Below are 17881 nucleotides of genomic sequence, written 5' to 3' on the forward strand. Positions count from 1 at the left end.
ATATTATTTATTTCAGGTATTCAATTCAGTAATTTTTAAATAATATTCAACAAAGTAAAAATAATGAATCCATTTTGCCTCAAAAGATGATAATCACTGGCATTTGATTGCAATAATGATTTAAAATTAACAAGCTGGTTCCTTCCCAGAATACACTTGTTCTGATGACGTTCTGGTGACAACGTAAAACTCCTCTTCATTTTAGGTACAACACTTGGATGACTTGGATTCCAAAAATCCAAGTTACGCCCAAGGGATTCCATTCCCTGGAGTCACTCATCTGGACCACAGACATGAGGGACCTGTCTGAAAGAGACACGTATGGAGCAAGTGCAGCTCCAGCTGTGAGTCATCCCTTTAATGTAGTGAAGCTTTAGAGGGAAGAACAGGGAGGATGTATCAGTTGTTAGGAAAATGTAGGCTACTGGTAGAAAATAACATCCTCTATTAATAAGATCTAAGGTGCGACTCACATAATTGTCGTAATTGTTAAGGTGGATGGGGAACATGCAGCACTTTTTTTCATAAATGCCTAAAGTGTGTGGGACTGCATATGGGTTTAGAGAGTGATTTTTATAAAAGAAGGTGGAGATCTCAACTCCCTTTATCCTGTCTATATAAATGTCTGAGCATGTAGTTGTAGTGCTTTCTGGGAAGTGTCTTGACAGAGAACCTAAGCTCAACAAAGCAGTCTTGATCTGAGTGAGCCAGCTGACACCATGAAACTATCAGGTGTCTTTCTGCTCCTCTCTCTGGCTCTTTTCTGCCTCTTCTCAGGTGAGTTGTTTTCCTAAAATTAAAACCCCGTATTATACTGAACTGTAGATGAGAAGAGTAGTTCTTCACCCTATTTTAAAAATCCTAACAATTTTGATATGAAAGACCTATTAGGATAGATCATCATAATGAGGTTGATAATGATTCTGATAATGAAAATGATGATGGTGACAAGGGTGAAAAAGAATTGCCATCTACCGAGCATATCCTCTACTCTAGGCATGTGCTAAGGGCTGTTATGTATCATCTCCTTATTCATTAGTATAAGGAGTTCAGATCCCTGTTTTATATATAAGAAACTGTGGCACAGAGAAGTTAAGAAAATTGTCAGAGTATCTGCAAATAGTAAATAGAATTTCTAATTTGAATCCAGATCTTGTAGACATCACAGTTTATGCTTGCTTCAAAGAACTAGTCTTGGAGGATGGGTAATTGCTTTAAAATATTGACCTTAATTTTATTCTTGGCTTTCTAAGACAAAGGAAAGCTCTTGTGTCCTTTGTTATTATTACAAAGGCACTCAAATAATTAATATTGAAACAAAGGAGAAATGCTAACTCAATAAGGAAATTCTTGAAGTTACTGAGCCTTAGAATGCAGAAACATGTTTTTCTGTGAATTAAACAATGTTTAAGCAGGGGGATATATTTGCCACCTTAATCAACAACAGCTGTATATTTTATCAACAGAAGGAATTCAAAGACAATCATACCTCAGTATGATTTCTTTTCCTCTGGAGACAAAAGATTTCTAGGTACCAGGTCTATCTGAATGGACAGGACCATTTGTAACTATTTTTCTTCCTTATTATTCTAGTCTTCTACGTTGGGGTGGATGGTGTGTTCACTAGGGTGTCTAGACCCAAGCAAGATCTAGTCCCATCTCTTCTACAAGTAACTGTCAATGGAGAAATGTCTAAACTCTATGAGTTATTCTTTCTTGTATAAAATGCTAGAAATGAGACTAAGCCCTTGTACTTTCCATGTATGAGCTATTGTTTTCTGTGACAACAGCAGATGGGTTTTGGTGTATATAAGATTTTAAATGACTTGAACTTCTAGAATCAATTTTTCTATGAGACTTAGCTTCTGGAGAAGCCTCTGCCCACAGTCACTGGACATATTTACATAAATAAATATATTTAAAATATGAAAAGAACTGGATAAAGGATTCCTGTGATGTTATGAATTAAACATGACTACTAATGTCAAATAACTTTAATGAGTAGTTCAATCAATTCCTGATATGGGAGGAAAAAATAGACTTGACTAGGTTAAAATTTAGTTGCAAATACAGTTCCTGAAATATGTTGCTATCTTCTTGTTGCTTCTCTTTACAAAGATGAACTGATCATTAATAGTGTCTGATTGATTTATATGCCAAATTTATCAAAGCATGGGTACTTCATAAACATACTACTATTGGGAGCACAATGTGCCCAACAGTCAAAATGTTGAACCAGAGAAAGATGATTTTCAGTCCAGGCATTTCCATTTTATGGCTTTATGACCTTTTTGAGCCTCATTTTTTCTCATATGTAAAATGGGATATGAAAGGACTACCTCTCTATGGGGAACTAAATGAGAAAAAATGCATGTCAAGTGCTTAACAGAGTGGATGGGTCTTAGTAAGTGTTCAACAAATGTCTTTTTCTATTGCAATAATTAAAATCATATTTTCACAAGGGAGAATTAATTGTTAATTGTAGTAATTTTCCTAGGCCATAAAAATCACTGAAAGTATTTACCAAATTATAGACTCCCAGATCCTATCTTGGAATTTTCAAGGGGTTTTCCAAAGAACTAGTATGTTTAATAACCACCTACTCTGCTAGTTATGAATCCATGAGGTTGGTAAACACTGATGGAAATTATTACTAACTGCCTTTCGAATTTAAAAGTTCTGTTCTCTCTTTATCCTCTTTAACACAGAGTGCACTTTGAGGTATTTCCAGCTGTCCTCTCTTAAGTGATGGCCAGCATTGCAGATGTGTCGCATTCATCCACAATTCTCACAAGATGGCCTTGGCTCAAACTCAGCAGCCTGTACCAAGATTAGACCTAGGATTTTTATTGTTTCAGTTTTTAACCTCTGAACTAACTGTTCACAATCTAAAATCATGCAGGCTAGTTCAGAAGGAAGAAGAGAAAGAGAAACAAGACTGCATATGTGTATTGTTTTCCTCTTTTAGGAATTTGGAGAGATGTGGAAGGAAAAATGAGGCCTAGAGAAGGGAATGGGTTGGTCCTTACCATTTATTTGGCTTAAACTTTAGCATCTCAGTTCTGAGCTCAATGATAAGTGGACTCTCCAACTCTGTAACAAAGGCTTTGGGGAGGAACTGCATGGACTTCATTTGAGAATACCAATGTTAGAGGAGATTTTCCAATCCAACTTCTCCAAAATAATACCAAAGAGAATAAGTCCATCCTCATAGACAATTAATTACTAGGCCAGTAGTATCACAGACATCTTCAGATCCTTAGACCATTTTCTCCCATCTCACCTTAACCTCCAATAAATATTGCCCCTTCATGGCCCGTGTCCTTACAACATAACTTTCCAAGTTTCTTCTGCTCCCTAAAAAAGTGAGCAGATATAAAAATTTAAACTACATGCCATAACTTCTTGAGATAGACAAGAGCCAGGAACAGGTTTTAGGGATTACTTAAATTTGCAAATCTCAATCTGCACATGCAAAAAAATATTGCTTGAATTTATATATTTGTATTTTACACTTTTTTCAGGTGTCGTCAGCCAAGGAGGACAGGTCAGTGCCTAGTTTTATCTATTTTTCTTACCTGGATGGTGCTTGGTTGGTATTCCCTGGCCTAAAAGTTTTCTTTATGATGTGAAAGAGCAAAACAATGAGCAGACAGGCCCAATGCAGAAATCAGCTGAAATGATGATTTTTTTAAACTACCATCTTTCTACGAGTACACTATTTTAAATTTAAAATAGCCTATGTATGCATTCGTATATTTTGTCAGAATACTATGAATATAAATTAAAAATAGGACAGATATGAGATAAAATTTAGGCTCTATCCCTGATTTCATTATGTGATCTTGGGTGGGGAAGTTGGGTTCTCTGAGCTGCAATTTCGATAGTTAAAGAAAAGGAATATTATTATTCACTTCCTAGAATTGAAAGTATATATAACTTGCATAAGCTCTATGAAAATATTTGAGAAACTATAAAAGTTACATATGGATTACTTATTGATTAGTAATTAGCCTCTGGAGGAGTTAGGACAGCAATATCATTTCTGTTTTAGAAATAAGAGCTGAAAGTAGAGAACTTGTTTAATATTAATGTTCTGAATTGAAGATACATAGACTGGCACAGTCAAATTTAAACACAATGTTGGGTTGAAAATTGGAATGCTCACAATTTGTTTTCATTGTTAGGCTTTTTTTTTCTTTCAATTAATTCAACATGTTTTACTACCCTTCATGATCTAACTATCAAAAACTGATATAAATAAGTGCTGTCCTCTCTGTCAGTTCTACTCTTATATCCTCAATGATCTAGACACTATTTTTTGTTTGTTTCTTTCTTTGTTTGGTTTTTAAAAAATGGTAATTGAATCCTGGGGCATTCTACCACTGAGATACATCATCTGTCCTTTTTATTTTTTATTTTGAGACAGAGTCTTGCTAAGTTGCCCAGGCTGGACTAAAACTTTTGATTCTCCTGCTAAAGTCCCACAAGTAGGTTATACGCATGGGACGCTCTGCCTGACTACACTAGTTGTTGTTTAGTCTTGGTGTATCTAAGAACTCTTGGCATCAAAATTTCCAGACACTACTGCCAACTGACTGAAGTTGGCAAAGAAGTTGAAAAATACTTTCCAACCCTAATATACCCATTATATTGCACAACACTTTGTTTGATTCAAATTTATCATCTTGGAAATTAAGATGCAATTTAAAATTAGTGATATTTTATAATTAATTACCTCTGTTTTTGTGTGTTTAACACATATATGCATGTGTGTTTGTATTGCTCTTTTAAAATTGACTCACAGTATGTTAATTAGTAGCAATTCTACCTTAAATATAAAGGCACACACACACATGAAAAGAGCATAAAACTCAGCCTGTGTTTCACATAGTGAAATATGGTGATGAGAGAAATGAGATATATCTAAGAGGCATGAAATCCCAGTGTTCTCATTAACATACAAATCACTTCCTTTCTTTGGACTTTCATTGCTCAGATTTTAATTCATGTTTTCTAAAGTTTATGTAAAATCCACTATTTACTGATTTTATTCCTTTAGATGGGCCGAAGTCTTATAGTTTCTTTGCTTCAGGGTCACCTGAGATGTTTTTCAGATATATAGATCCTCCTACAAGACACTGAACAATAATTGCAGAGGCAAGGGGGTCTGGATCTTCATTCTAAATTATCATCTAGGTGACACACATACAGAATAAAATCTGAGCTCTTTTCTCAGGTAACAAGGAGAAATCTGTACAGAGAAAAGCACTGGCCTTAGAGCCAGACAATGCAGATGAGTCCTAATTCAAATACTCACTTGCTCTTTGATTTGGGTAACATATCTTCTCTCCCATTGCCTTGGTGCCACAATTTTAAGATGAGGGGTAGGATTCAATGATCTCTAAGACCTCTTTCCCCACTAAATATTTGAATCACTATGAACTAAGCCCGACCTGTCAAGACTGCTGTCTTTCCTCCACTTAAATAGAAAGGACAGGGAAGGTTCCGCCCTTGCTGATCATGTCGTGGCTACCCTTCCTCTTCTGCATGGCTGGAAGGAAACTGGGGCAGGAAAGGAAATTCACATCAGGCAGGAGCATGCCTGCTCAGGTCAGGTTCAGACAAGACCAAAGGAAGTCCATCTCAACACTCAAGTCATTCTTTGCGTGCCAAGAATTCTCTCCATGATGAATCATCTAATGGGAGATTATAGTTAGCAATTTAAATTATAGACCTTTAAGCATTTCACATTCTTTCATAAAGACTGTTCATGGTCAACAGAGAGCATGTTCCCAGACTTTTGGAATTCATGTTCCAATAAAGTTTTCCCTATAAATGTAAATTATTCATATTTGACCAAGTCTTTCATTTCCCTAGGATTAGAGGGTTAGGAAAACTGGTCTTAAATAACATATTAATAAGAACAGTAAAAGAAAACTACTATTTACTACAGCAAGCATTTCATTAAAGAAATTGTGGGACAACATCAAAAAGTTTAAAAGACATTCTCAGAAAAAAATAGTCCTTTGAACTGAATAATTTTTTTTAATTACTCACATTGCTTTTAATGTTTTCTATTTTCCTACCAGGCTCTGTATTTGGGAACCATATCCTTAAAGTGTTGTTTAGATGAATAGTCTGATTGGAACAAACAGAGCAAACATATTCAAAGGCAATGATTTACAAATATATTCTGTACAATATTTCTTGAGATAATTGTTTATTCTTTTTTATTTTAAGATAAATATCGGTGGGTTTTAAAACAACTAGTAAAAACAATGTTCCATGATTAGAATGAGTTTAGGACTCTTGAATGGTCCTAGTTACCTTGATTTTACTTAAAATTAGTAAAGTTACAGATATCTGAATGTGGTTTGGAGATGTTATCCAGTATCTACAACTTAACTGGAGATGGAAAAACCAAAGCCTCAGAAAGAGGACATGGCTGGCTTGTCTGCCAGCAGCAGAGCAGCCAGGAAACCAACACCTCAGGACCACTGGATCCATATGACCAGGGCTGGAAGCAGCAATAGAAGGCCATGGAAAATAACTTTGAGCTCTTTAATTATCTAAACAAATATGAGATAGTTATCATCATCATTTCTTTCTTTATTTCTTTTTTCCTTTATTTATTTATTTTTTAGTACTAGGGATTTAACTCAGGGGCACTGGACCACTGATCCACATCCCCAGCCCTATTTTGTACTGTATTTAGAGACAGGGTCTCACTGAGTTGCTTAGCACCTTGCTTTTGCTGAGGCTGACTTTGAACTCAAGATCCTCCTGCCTCTGCCTCCCAAACCACTGAGATTACAGGTTTGCTCATCATAATTTCTGAAACAAAAAATATGACAAAAACAATAGTACAAAATAACTTTTCTGTTCACATAAAAAAGTTTTGAAACCAGGAGGAGAAGAAGACAGAAAGCAGAACTTACTCTATCAGTTCAGGCAAATAATGTTGAGAGCTAGTTCAGGCAGTAAATTTGAAATCAGTCTTATTGAGGTTAAAAAAATATACAAAAGGAAATTTACAAGAGTCAGGAAATGGCAATGTTTCAGGCTGAGGGCAGGCAGAGGAATCTAAAGAATGATGTTCTTATGAAAAATGGGGAAAAAAGAGTGTAAAACTAGAGGGAAAGATACAGAGTTATATTTTGGACATAAATACATATTAAGGTATGAGTCAAGTTATTGACTAGAGATGTCATATACTATGACAATTCAGAATTAGAGTTTGAGATGTTGATGAAATTCAAGGAAAAAGTCTGGGATTTATCAGTATTCTTTGGGAAAAATACATGTTCTTAGAGGAAAATCAAGTGTATTAAATTATCTTGAAAATAAACATGATTAATGCCAAAGAGGGATAAAGAGATTTTTTATAAAGAGAATAAGTAGTTGGGGAACCAGAAAACTGACATATTACAAAACACTACAAAGAGTTTTTAAAAGGTTGAAGTAATAAAGAGTCTTTTAAAAGTACATACCATAGGGAATCACAAACTTTTTGTAAACAACCAAGAGGGGTAGTCTGAAAGGCATCTTTTAAAGAATAGTTTCAGCAGAGTAGGCGCTGGAACAAGCAAGGGACTGGGACATCAAGGCAGAGAAGGATTAGGGGGTTAGGAAAACTGGTCTGGTGAAGGATGGAGTTGATTTAGTTGCAAAGATAGTGATTTGGGGAAAAGAGATGTTGTCCTACACTTGAAGCACACGTGTGTGTGTGTGTGTGTGTGTGTGTGTGTGTGTGTGTGTGTGTTATGTAGCATGTGTGCTTGTGAGATTGCAATTTTCCACTGGTTTTATTTGTTCATCTAAAAAGCTACACTAAAATATTTGTGACCACAAGTCTTTAGTTGACTTGGTTGATGACCCTGAAAGTTCAATTTTTCAACTAAGTCAATGGTTTTGTTGACTATTATGGGAACTGAAAGGTTCACTCCATTCTGAAATGTTTTAGAAACTACAGTTCTTTGAAGAACCACAAGGGGTCAGGCTGATACTAAATATCATTCTTCTGAGCCTTGACATAGTCTTAAAGCTGTAACACCAAAGTTGATAAATGAAATTTCTTCTTAAATTCAACACCACCTAAACAACACAAAATACAATAAATATCATTAAAATACGATGAATAAAAATGAGCTCCAAAAATTCTGGAATGTGATACAATTTACATAGATGGTGTTTACGACATAAATCTTCCACATATTACTTGGTATTTTACAAAGTGCTTTTATTGAATTAATCATGACATTATTCTAAGAAACTTAAACTTAGAATAGTGAAATGTTTCCACAATGCAATGCAGCTAATAAATGAAGGAAGCAACATTTAAACCCAGGTCACTCTAATTCCATCCACTAGGACAACCCCTAACATTTCGGAAGCATTAGGGGCATTTTGATCATATTTAGAGGGATTGCAGACCTCCTGGGTCTTCTAATTGTCTCATGCATGAAACTTCAAAGGAGAAAAGGAATCCTCCCATCATCTACTGTCTAGACCTGCTTTGACTTCTACTAAGGAACTAGTTATTTGGGTTCTATTTAAAGGAGCCCAAATTAAAAAAATAAAAGTTGAGAAGAAATTCTGGCAAAGGAAAAGCATGACATTAGGAAATCTTAGTCTACTTCTCCCCAGTATGTGAGAACTGTTTTCTCTTTCTAGCCCCAATATTCTCTTGTGTCACTCTGCCTCATGGAAGGGATTCATTCGTAACTCTGCAGAGTCATTTCTCATCTTCCCCAATTCCTTGGGCCCACAGAGAGTGGTACTTCTTCTGTCCCTGGCCACCATGCTAAAATTTCTCACACAGTGACTACAGAGAGCTCTCTAGATATAAAAGAAGAAGCATTTGGCCAAAGTTGCTATTTCTTTCACCCATCTGAAGAACTTCAGAATTGTATTTAAGCTGCTTCACTGAAAGTAGTCACTGCTAAATCTTGGACCATTAAACCAAAAAGGGCCATTAAAAACACATAATCTCAGAGGCAAGCCAGTTTCTATGAGCTGCAGATGCCTTTCAGAGCTTCAGTTAGGAGAGACTTCAAGTGAGAAGGTTACTGTCTACACTCTAATCCAGAACTATTTCAGATGGTGCCCAATGATTATCTACAACTCTTACATGACCAACTTTGACCCCTTTGAACAACCCTGAGATTCTGGGAACCAGGCAGATCCAATGTTCTTTGGTTCATTTGTTACTTGGCTAAGAAAATTGAGGCCTGAGCATGGAGTGCTTCGTCTAAGGTGACACACATAATCATCAGCAGAACGTACTTGCTGCAGACCACTGCAACTTAAAGGAATGAAATCCATCTGTTCTAAGGAGCTATGCTGATTGGTTGGATTTGATATACTGAAATTCTTCTCCCTCCTGATCCCCTTTCCAGGGGACATAAGCAGGGAATAACAAATGGGCTTGAGGGAGGCAGGGTCTGGAGGCTCTCAAAGTGGATGCTCTCCCCAAGTGCCTCTTCCATATCTGCTTTCTAAAGGACAAAAGAGGCTGGATCACAAGATCAAAGGGCCGCCTGCCAGGGAAAGGTGCCTTAAGGAACCGTCTCTTTCAAGTAAGAGACTTTCTTGTTTACTTTGCTCACTGTCTTGAGACTCTAGATGGAGCCGCCTGGTGCTCAGCTTCCCTCCTGCCTGTGCTGGTCCCAGTGAAGCAGTTATCATGCTTGGCCCTGTCCTTATCCCAGCTCTTCTTTGCTGCTCTAATGCAAATGAGACTGTGTGCTTCCTGATACAGTGTGGTTACCAATTCTTCTTTGGATGACCAGCACCCAGAACTGTGTGATAAAATATCAACGATGATACCTCGTTGAAATAAGCACACTGCTGTGAATGTAGACATTAGTGACTTAAATATAAAATACGTAAGCTTTCCAGATAAAGGTGCCCTGTAACTTATGCAGGTCTCAAGATTGTCCAGCCTTGGGTCCATTTCAAAACCCAAGGGGACGATCTGTGTTCTGGAAGTAGGATGAAAGGATAGGATTATCCCTCAGGGTGGTGGGGAAAACAAGGACCAGAGCTGATAAGCCCCACACTATCCAGACTCAAGAGTATTTAGTGTCAAATTTCAACAAAAATGTGCAGTTTGCAGTTTTAGGTACTTTAAACTTAAAATATGTTTTTGACCTAACTGTATGACTCAATGATAAATTTCCCATGCAAACCTTCAGATAAATTTGTTAGTGTACAGTGGTTTGCTAACATCTTTTAAAAAATGATTCCTCTTGAGTGTTCATATATTTTCCCAAAACATTATCTTTTAGATAAATATTGTTGTGTACAAGATATACAGCATGATGTTGTGAGATAAATATGGATAATAAAAGGATGGCCATAGTCAACATATCCATCACCTCAAATAAGTACTCTGTTTTGTTTGTGTTGGTGTAGGAACAGCTAAAATATACTCATTTATCATGAATTCCCCAGATGGTACAATTGAAGGACTGATAATCTTTATGTTGTATATGAGACCTAATAAGCTATTTTAATGAAACCTACATGTCCTTACTACAAGTGCGACCAAGGGCACATAGTGATAGTTGATCTTCAATTCTCTCCTGTTGGAAATTCTGAACCAGCAATGAGAAGAAATATGTTCAAGCATTGGGAAGCCACTTAAATTTCCAGAAAACCAGAATTCCCATCTCTCAACTGATTATTAAAATATAGCTAATAGAACTCTCTCAAGATTATTGCTAGGCCCAACTGAAGTAATCTATATGTAAGTAACTAAATATTATAAAGCATTTGATAATTATAAAACATTTTAATGGAACTAGAACAGAGATAAAGCAAGTTTCCTTCATTCACATGTAAATGCCACTACATGCACATAGCTGTTATTAGAAGGCAATCAGTTTAAGCTACTTCATATTGATAGTACCCTGCAAAAAAAGGCACAAATTTATTTGCACAACATTCACCAAATTGACATTGCATTAAAATGTCAGACTCCTTTTGAAATACAACTATAACTGAGCCAATATATTAGTGCACAGGTGACATCATTCCTTCCCATGATTATGGTTATTAATCAGTCAAAACACATAGTCTCAACAAGACTAACGGCAACCTCAGACTTCTTCTAAACACAGCAACTTAGGCAGTCATTACTAAATTATTGTAGTGGGCACAAAAATTCAAATTCTACAAACAGACTTTGAGGCAAAATAACTTAATATAAAGACATTAGACTCTGGTTTTCAAGGGATAATAAGTGATGCTGAATCCACTGAAAAAATCATAAAACATTAGGTAATGTCTGGGGGCCCTTGAAATGATCACCTATGTTTTTATTTTAATATAATTTGTTTATTTTTATGTGGTGCTGAGGATCGAACCCAGTGCCTCACACAAGCAAGGCAAGCACTCTGCCTCTGAGCTACAGCGTTAGCCCACCTATATTTTTATAGTATGCAGAAAAAGTATTATTAGAGCACATCAATACAGTTTTTCAAACTGTCATTTAATGACCCCCCAAACTGCTCTCAGTTGGAGTAATTTATTGTTGGAGAAAAAATTCTTAACTATAGCATTGGACATTGTTAATGTATTCCTGAATACAATAGTACAATGTATTTCTTATAAGGAATTTCCTATGTCTTAAAGAAAATGTCTCAATTGTATTTAATGTATTCTACATAAGCAGATAATGAAAGCTATTCTCTAGTTCAGGAAGTTCTTATGTCACAACTATATATACATATATGTCACAAATATACGTATGTATCATATATAAGTAAATGTATATATCTTATATATGTACTCATACATATATGTATTTATTTATATACATATATATTGCAAATATGTATATATATGTATAAATCCATGCATATATCTCTCTATATGTATACACATATATGTTTGTGGCATATATATGTGTGTATACATATATGCACATATACACACATGTATGTACATATACATACATATATATATATACATATATATATATGTATATATATTTATTGTGTGTGGTTTTAAAATTTCGATGTCCAAAGCTTCTGTTTGGAGGAGTCCTTGAGATAGAAGGTGCTGATGTAAATGTCACTGTGCTTACTTTGTAGATCGACTGTGGAGAGTTCCGTGATCCCAAGGTATTCTGTACTCGGGAATCCAACCCCCACTGTGGCTCCGATGGCCAAACATATGGCAATAAATGTTCCTTCTGTAAGGCAGTGGCGTAAGTGTCATACTCACCACACCTGACCCTTGCAAGCAAAAACTTCCAGAATAAGACTGAGATGCTTTTCTTGAAGCATTTTAGAAAGTTCTACCCATACCTCACAATAGAGACTGAAGAAACAAGACTCAGGCAAATTGATTGAAAACAAATTGTCAAAAGCAACAAACAAAAAACAAAAAACAAATAATTTAAAAATAATGATCATCACTTTACTCTGTTATTATTAGTTTTGATTTTTTTAAAAAATTATATATCATATACATAAAAATAATTTTGACACCTTGTATTTTTATTTATTTTTAATTTAAAACATGAATTCGTAATGAACACGTTGGTTAGTGTATAACATAACTCACTAATTAATACTGAATTTTCTCAGGAAGGTCAGTGGGGTAGAACAAAATTTGAATTAATGCGTGCATACTAATAAGAGGTCCTGAATGTGTAGTCTTCTAGAAAATGACAAATACATGAATATTTGGTTCATTTTTTTTACATCTTCTGTCAGGATACAACTATGACATCAGAGTCTCTTTGCTGTTATTCCTTCTGTTACTTCTGCCTTTTCCATATGTATGTCTATTTCCTCACTGAGAATGAGCAATTGGTGCTGAAAGATCTAAGTCTTATCAAAACAGATTTGCCAGGCATGGTGGTACATGCCTGTAATCCCAGCAGCTCTGGAGGCTGAGGCAGGAGGATCATGAATTCAAAGCCAGCCTCAGCAAAAGTGAGGCTCAAAGCAACTCAATGAGACCTTGTCTCTAAATAAAATACAAAATAGGGCTGGGGATGTGGCTCAGTGGTCATGTGCCCCTGAGTTCAATCTCCAGTACCAAAAACCAAACCAAAACAACAACAACAAAAAATCCCTGAGATTTGTTTAAGACTTATGCTCTCCAAAGTTAGGCCAGATGTCACTTGTGAGTGTATTTAATTAACCTCTGCTACATAATAGATAAGGGTATCTATAGAATCAAATGAGTGGAAGGACCATGACATGCCATAGCTAAATCTGCTTCCAACCTCTGTGCTGAGTACTTGGGATGTTGCACTGAGGATGTATTTGTCTAATTTTATTTTATTATTTTTTAGGAAAAGTGATGGGAAGATTATCCTAAAGCATCCAGGAAAATGCTGAATTATAGCCAGTGTTTTATTCTGGCTTGCGGGCTCTCAAATCTTCCTTCACTTCTGTTTTTACTTTTCTTCAGCGAATCCCTTGAATTTGTAAAGACACACCTTCTACTCTATCTGGATCTTCAGGAGTTGATGATGTATTTCCCTTGATTCGCTTGTCAATAAAGTAAATTCTGCAGAAGCATTAACTGTGTTTTTACTTTGAGATCAAGAGAGAATACAGATACACCATAAAATTACTGAAGCGGCATGAAAGTGGATGAGACCTGTTTTTCAAATCTAAATTGACCATCCAATTACTGTGACATCATAGGAAAATTATCTTTTTTTCAGTTGTAATCTTCATGAGAGTAATGAAAGATTTTGAAAAGATGGCCATGTGTTATTCTTACAATTATTTAAAAACACTATTTTTAAAGAATTAGATCATATAATGCTGATTCTTCCTAGTTTAAGGAAAAGATTTGGTATAAAAACAAAACTTTTGTGCTTTGTGGACCCTAGTATCCTCCTGTATCTGGAATAAGATCTAAACCACATGATCTAACAACAGGTTGTTAGTTTCCCAGGGTCTACCAGATAGAAAAAAATAATAATTTTTCAATAAACAGTGACTTTTTGATACATGGTAAACATCCAATGAATATCCAGTGAACATACCAAAATCTCCAAAACAATATATATATTCTGAGAATGTAGATAAATTTTAAGCTTCATTGTGAAGTTAGAAAACTGTATAAATATTAGAAATCCTGGATTTAATTTGTTACCTGCTAGAAAAAAATAGCTTCAATACTCCTTGGAAAACTGGGAATGGAACTATCATTTGACCCAGCTATTCCACTCTGGTTTGTATCCAAAGGACTTAAAATCAGCATACTACAGTGATGCATCCACATCAATGTTTATAGCAGCTCAATTCACAATAGCTAAGCCGTGGAACCAACCTAGAAGCCCTGGACAAAGAAAATGTGGCATATATACACAATGGAATATTACTCAGCACTAAAGGAGAATAAAATCATGACATTTGCAGGTAAATTGATGGAGTTGGAGAATATAATGCTAAGTGATAAGCCAGTCCCAAAAACCCAAATTCCAAATGTCTTCTCTGATATAAGGATGCTGATTCATAATGGGAGTGGATGTGGAGCATAGGAGGAACAGACATAACTTAGATAGGACAAAGGGGAGGGAGGAGATATGGGGTAGGAAAGATGGTGGGATGAGACAGACTTCATTACCCTAAGTACATGTATGAAAACACGAATGGTGTGACTCTGATTTGTGTACAACCAGAGACATGAAAAATTGTGCTCCATTTGTGTAATATGAATTGAATTGCACTCTGCTGTGATATATAACAAATTAGAATAAATTAAAAAAAAAAGAAAACAGCTCCAGTTAGAATAAAACTGAAGGTTGAATAAAGCCCTTTTGATAACCAGCTCAGTCTCCTTGTAGCTGGCTCTATTCTGTGAAAACCCAAATTGCACATATAAATTGTCTCATCCTGAGAAAGCCAAATGAAAACCTTGGGATTTCCCTTTGATGTTTTCATGTAGTAGCACATATTTTTATAAATATATCTTCCTGGGAAGATGTACACAGAGTACCTCTGTGGATGCAGTTTCAATGTAATAAATAGCATTTACTGGATGTCAACTTTGAGGCAGACTTGGTTATGAGTGCTTAGATACAGATGTGGATGGGAGTAAGATGGGCCAACAATCCTTCAACAATGAGGGAGAAGTAGATAAAAACAATGAATGGAATCAACAAGTAAGTGACATCCTAAGAAAGAAGGTGCTAAAGGTTGTAAGACAAAGTTCAGGCCAACTGTGTTCATAGAGAACTGCCAAGGGAGGGGTGGTAGTCTGTGTAGTACTAAAGCCAGTGGTTAGAACTGCTCTACTTGGAAAACTGGGAGATGAGAGAACTGATCAAGTGAATATCTTGGAGAAAAGAAAAAAGAGAAGTTAGAACACAGTCCTCAAGACTGGAGCATGCCTGATTTGGTCCAAAAAAATATTAACAGTCAAAATATAGGGATTTGGGAAGTGTTAACTATGACATGCATAAAGAAGTTTTAGATAGAAGGGCTCTGATGGGGACTGTTTACTTTGAATTGCATCTGAGATGAATCAATGGACAGGTAGGTGAATAGAATATTGATAAAGTACATGTGTAATCTTTAAAAAAACATTAAGTAAATAGAAACAGAGTAGAATGGTAATTAATGGGGGAAATTAAGTCAAAGTGTAAAACTTTGCAATTATTTAGGATTAATAAGTCTTAGGGATCTATGTACACCATCAGAACTATAGTTAATAATTTTGTATTGATGCTAAAAATTTACCAAGAGAATGGCTATTAGGTATTCTTAACATAAACACACACACATACACGTGCACATACAAGTGCATGTGAACACACACACAGAGCTTTGGAATAATATTTTTATATAATCTGTTTGACTACTTAGTATTTCACAGTGTAAGTATATATAAGAGCATTTTATATACCTTAAGTATGTTCAATAAAAAATATAAAATCTTAGTGATTCGATCTAGATTTACAGGTATTCACTCTAAAATTGTTTTAATATTCCTATACATTTGGAAAAATTTTCATTAAAAATATTTATTTGAATGGCAAAATACAAGAGACTCTGTCAACAGGGAACAGATATTCACAATTCAGTGTAAGCCCTTCATTTTTGTGCTATCTAGGGCAGAACACCCTGTTTCAAGTATGGTTTTGTACTTCATGCTCCAAAGCACAACGTGATAATTTATTTGATCTGAACACCCATATCTATCATTATACCTTCAGATTAAAATGGGAACATGGCTAAAATTGTATCATACCAGACTTATCATCATTAACTGTCCTCAAATATTTTTATTTCCCCACTCCAATTGGTACCAAGTCACATCTTTTTCAGATTTTTCCCTCTTCCTGGCATTCTAAGGTACATGCATGACAAAAAATAGTATTTTAAATCAATGATTAGGTTTGAGGGAAGAGACATTGCAGGGGACTACTTACAGCAATTCAGAGGTTTCCAAAGTGAAACATGCACACACACACACACACACACACACACACACAAATGCATACTAAAGTAAAAGGAAGTTCAACACTAAAAAGCCATGTAAAATAGTTACTAACATAGAGGTTGAATTAACGCATCACTAATGTCAACAAATCTATTTATTGAATATATAATATATATATATGTATATATATATATATATATATATATATAAAACATTTAAATTTAGCAATTGCTGTGAATTGTAACCCAATTTTATAAAAGAGAAGCTTCTTATACAGAGATTTAAATGATATTTTTTTCTACAATCATAGTCTGAGCTGTAGAGTCTAAATATAAACCAAGGATAGTTAGGGAAAATCTCAAATTTCCAAAATATGCATCATGTAATCATAGTAACTTGAGTGATTTGGATTTAAGTGTTGAATTGGAAAGATTAGTCTCATATATATGGTTATATCAGAAATAGACATATTTAACAAAGGTTTAAGCAAATTTGTAAAGAAGGAGACTTTTATCTGTCACAATCCCTGATCTGTGTGTTACTGGGTTATTCTGTGGTGGGACTTCAGTTTTAGCTTAAGAAGCTTTCTGTTCAAATGAGCTGTCCTACTCTGGGCTAAGCGTCTAATGAACTGCTTTCCTGGTCTTACTTTGACTTCGTTTTTTTCTCACAGAGCTGACACCTCTGACCTTTCAAAATGTGGGTCCATTTCTGTTCAGCAGTTTGAGTTGAAGAGGCAGAACAGATTCTCCCTGCTTTAGTGTAAAAAAGCTTAGGACTTAATGAGGAAAGAGTACCCTTACATGGCCCAGTTTATCTCACGACAGCACCTTTTAGATTCAATAAAAGGTGTACTAAACGAATGCAAATAATAACTCAAAAATCATGTGCCTCCTGGGAGTTACTGTGGATCACTTTGAGCATTATCTTTGGCTAAAAAATAAAAGTTTTATTGAGTATATATATTATCATTTGTTTTCAATCAAAACAGAGTATGTCTCCTCACTTTATTATGTCTGTCTTCTCCAGTTTCTATTGGCAAAGATTTATAATTTTCAATTAAATTTATTGCCATGTATTTCAGGTTTTTTCCCTCTTTGGCAATACTAGGGATAAAATTCAGAGACAGTCTACTACTGAGCTATGAACACAGCCCTTTTTATTTTTTATTTTTATAAAGAGTGTTACTAAGTTGCTGAGGCTGGCCTTGAACATGAGTTCAAGGCCAGCCTCAGCCTCCTGAGTTTCTAGGATTTCAGGTATGTGCCACTGCACCTGGCAAGTATTTTCATCTTTTGATAATGTTATAAATAGACTTGTCACTGGGGGTAGTGACACATTCCTATAATCCTAGCAACTCAGGAGGTTGAGGCATGAAGATGATGAGTTCAAAGACAGCCTCAGCAACTTAGCAAGACTCCAAGCAACTCAGCAAGACTCTGTGTCTAATAAAATATTA

General features: G+C 35.4%; 1 protein-coding gene across 1 annotated transcript; it reads left to right on the forward strand.

Annotated features, from left to right (window-relative positions):
- The first annotated feature begins 719 nt into the window (after nt 1–719).
- On the forward strand, nt 720–13361 carry LOC113179772 (serine peptidase inhibitor Kazal type 6). Its single transcript, XM_026384505.1, has 5 exons — nt 720–777; nt 3525–3547; nt 9507–9581; nt 12102–12217; nt 13316–13361. The coding sequence occupies exons 1-5, from the start codon at nt 720–722 to the stop codon at nt 13359–13361; spliced, it is 318 nt and encodes a 105-aa protein (XP_026240290.1).
- The last annotated feature ends 4520 nt before the right edge of the window (nt 13362–17881 follow it).

The sequence above is a fragment of the Urocitellus parryii genome, chromosome 1, assembly GCF_045843805.1.
Source record: "Urocitellus parryii isolate mUroPar1 chromosome 1, mUroPar1.hap1, whole genome shotgun sequence".
NCBI lineage: Eukaryota > Metazoa > Chordata > Mammalia > Rodentia > Sciuridae > Urocitellus > Urocitellus parryii.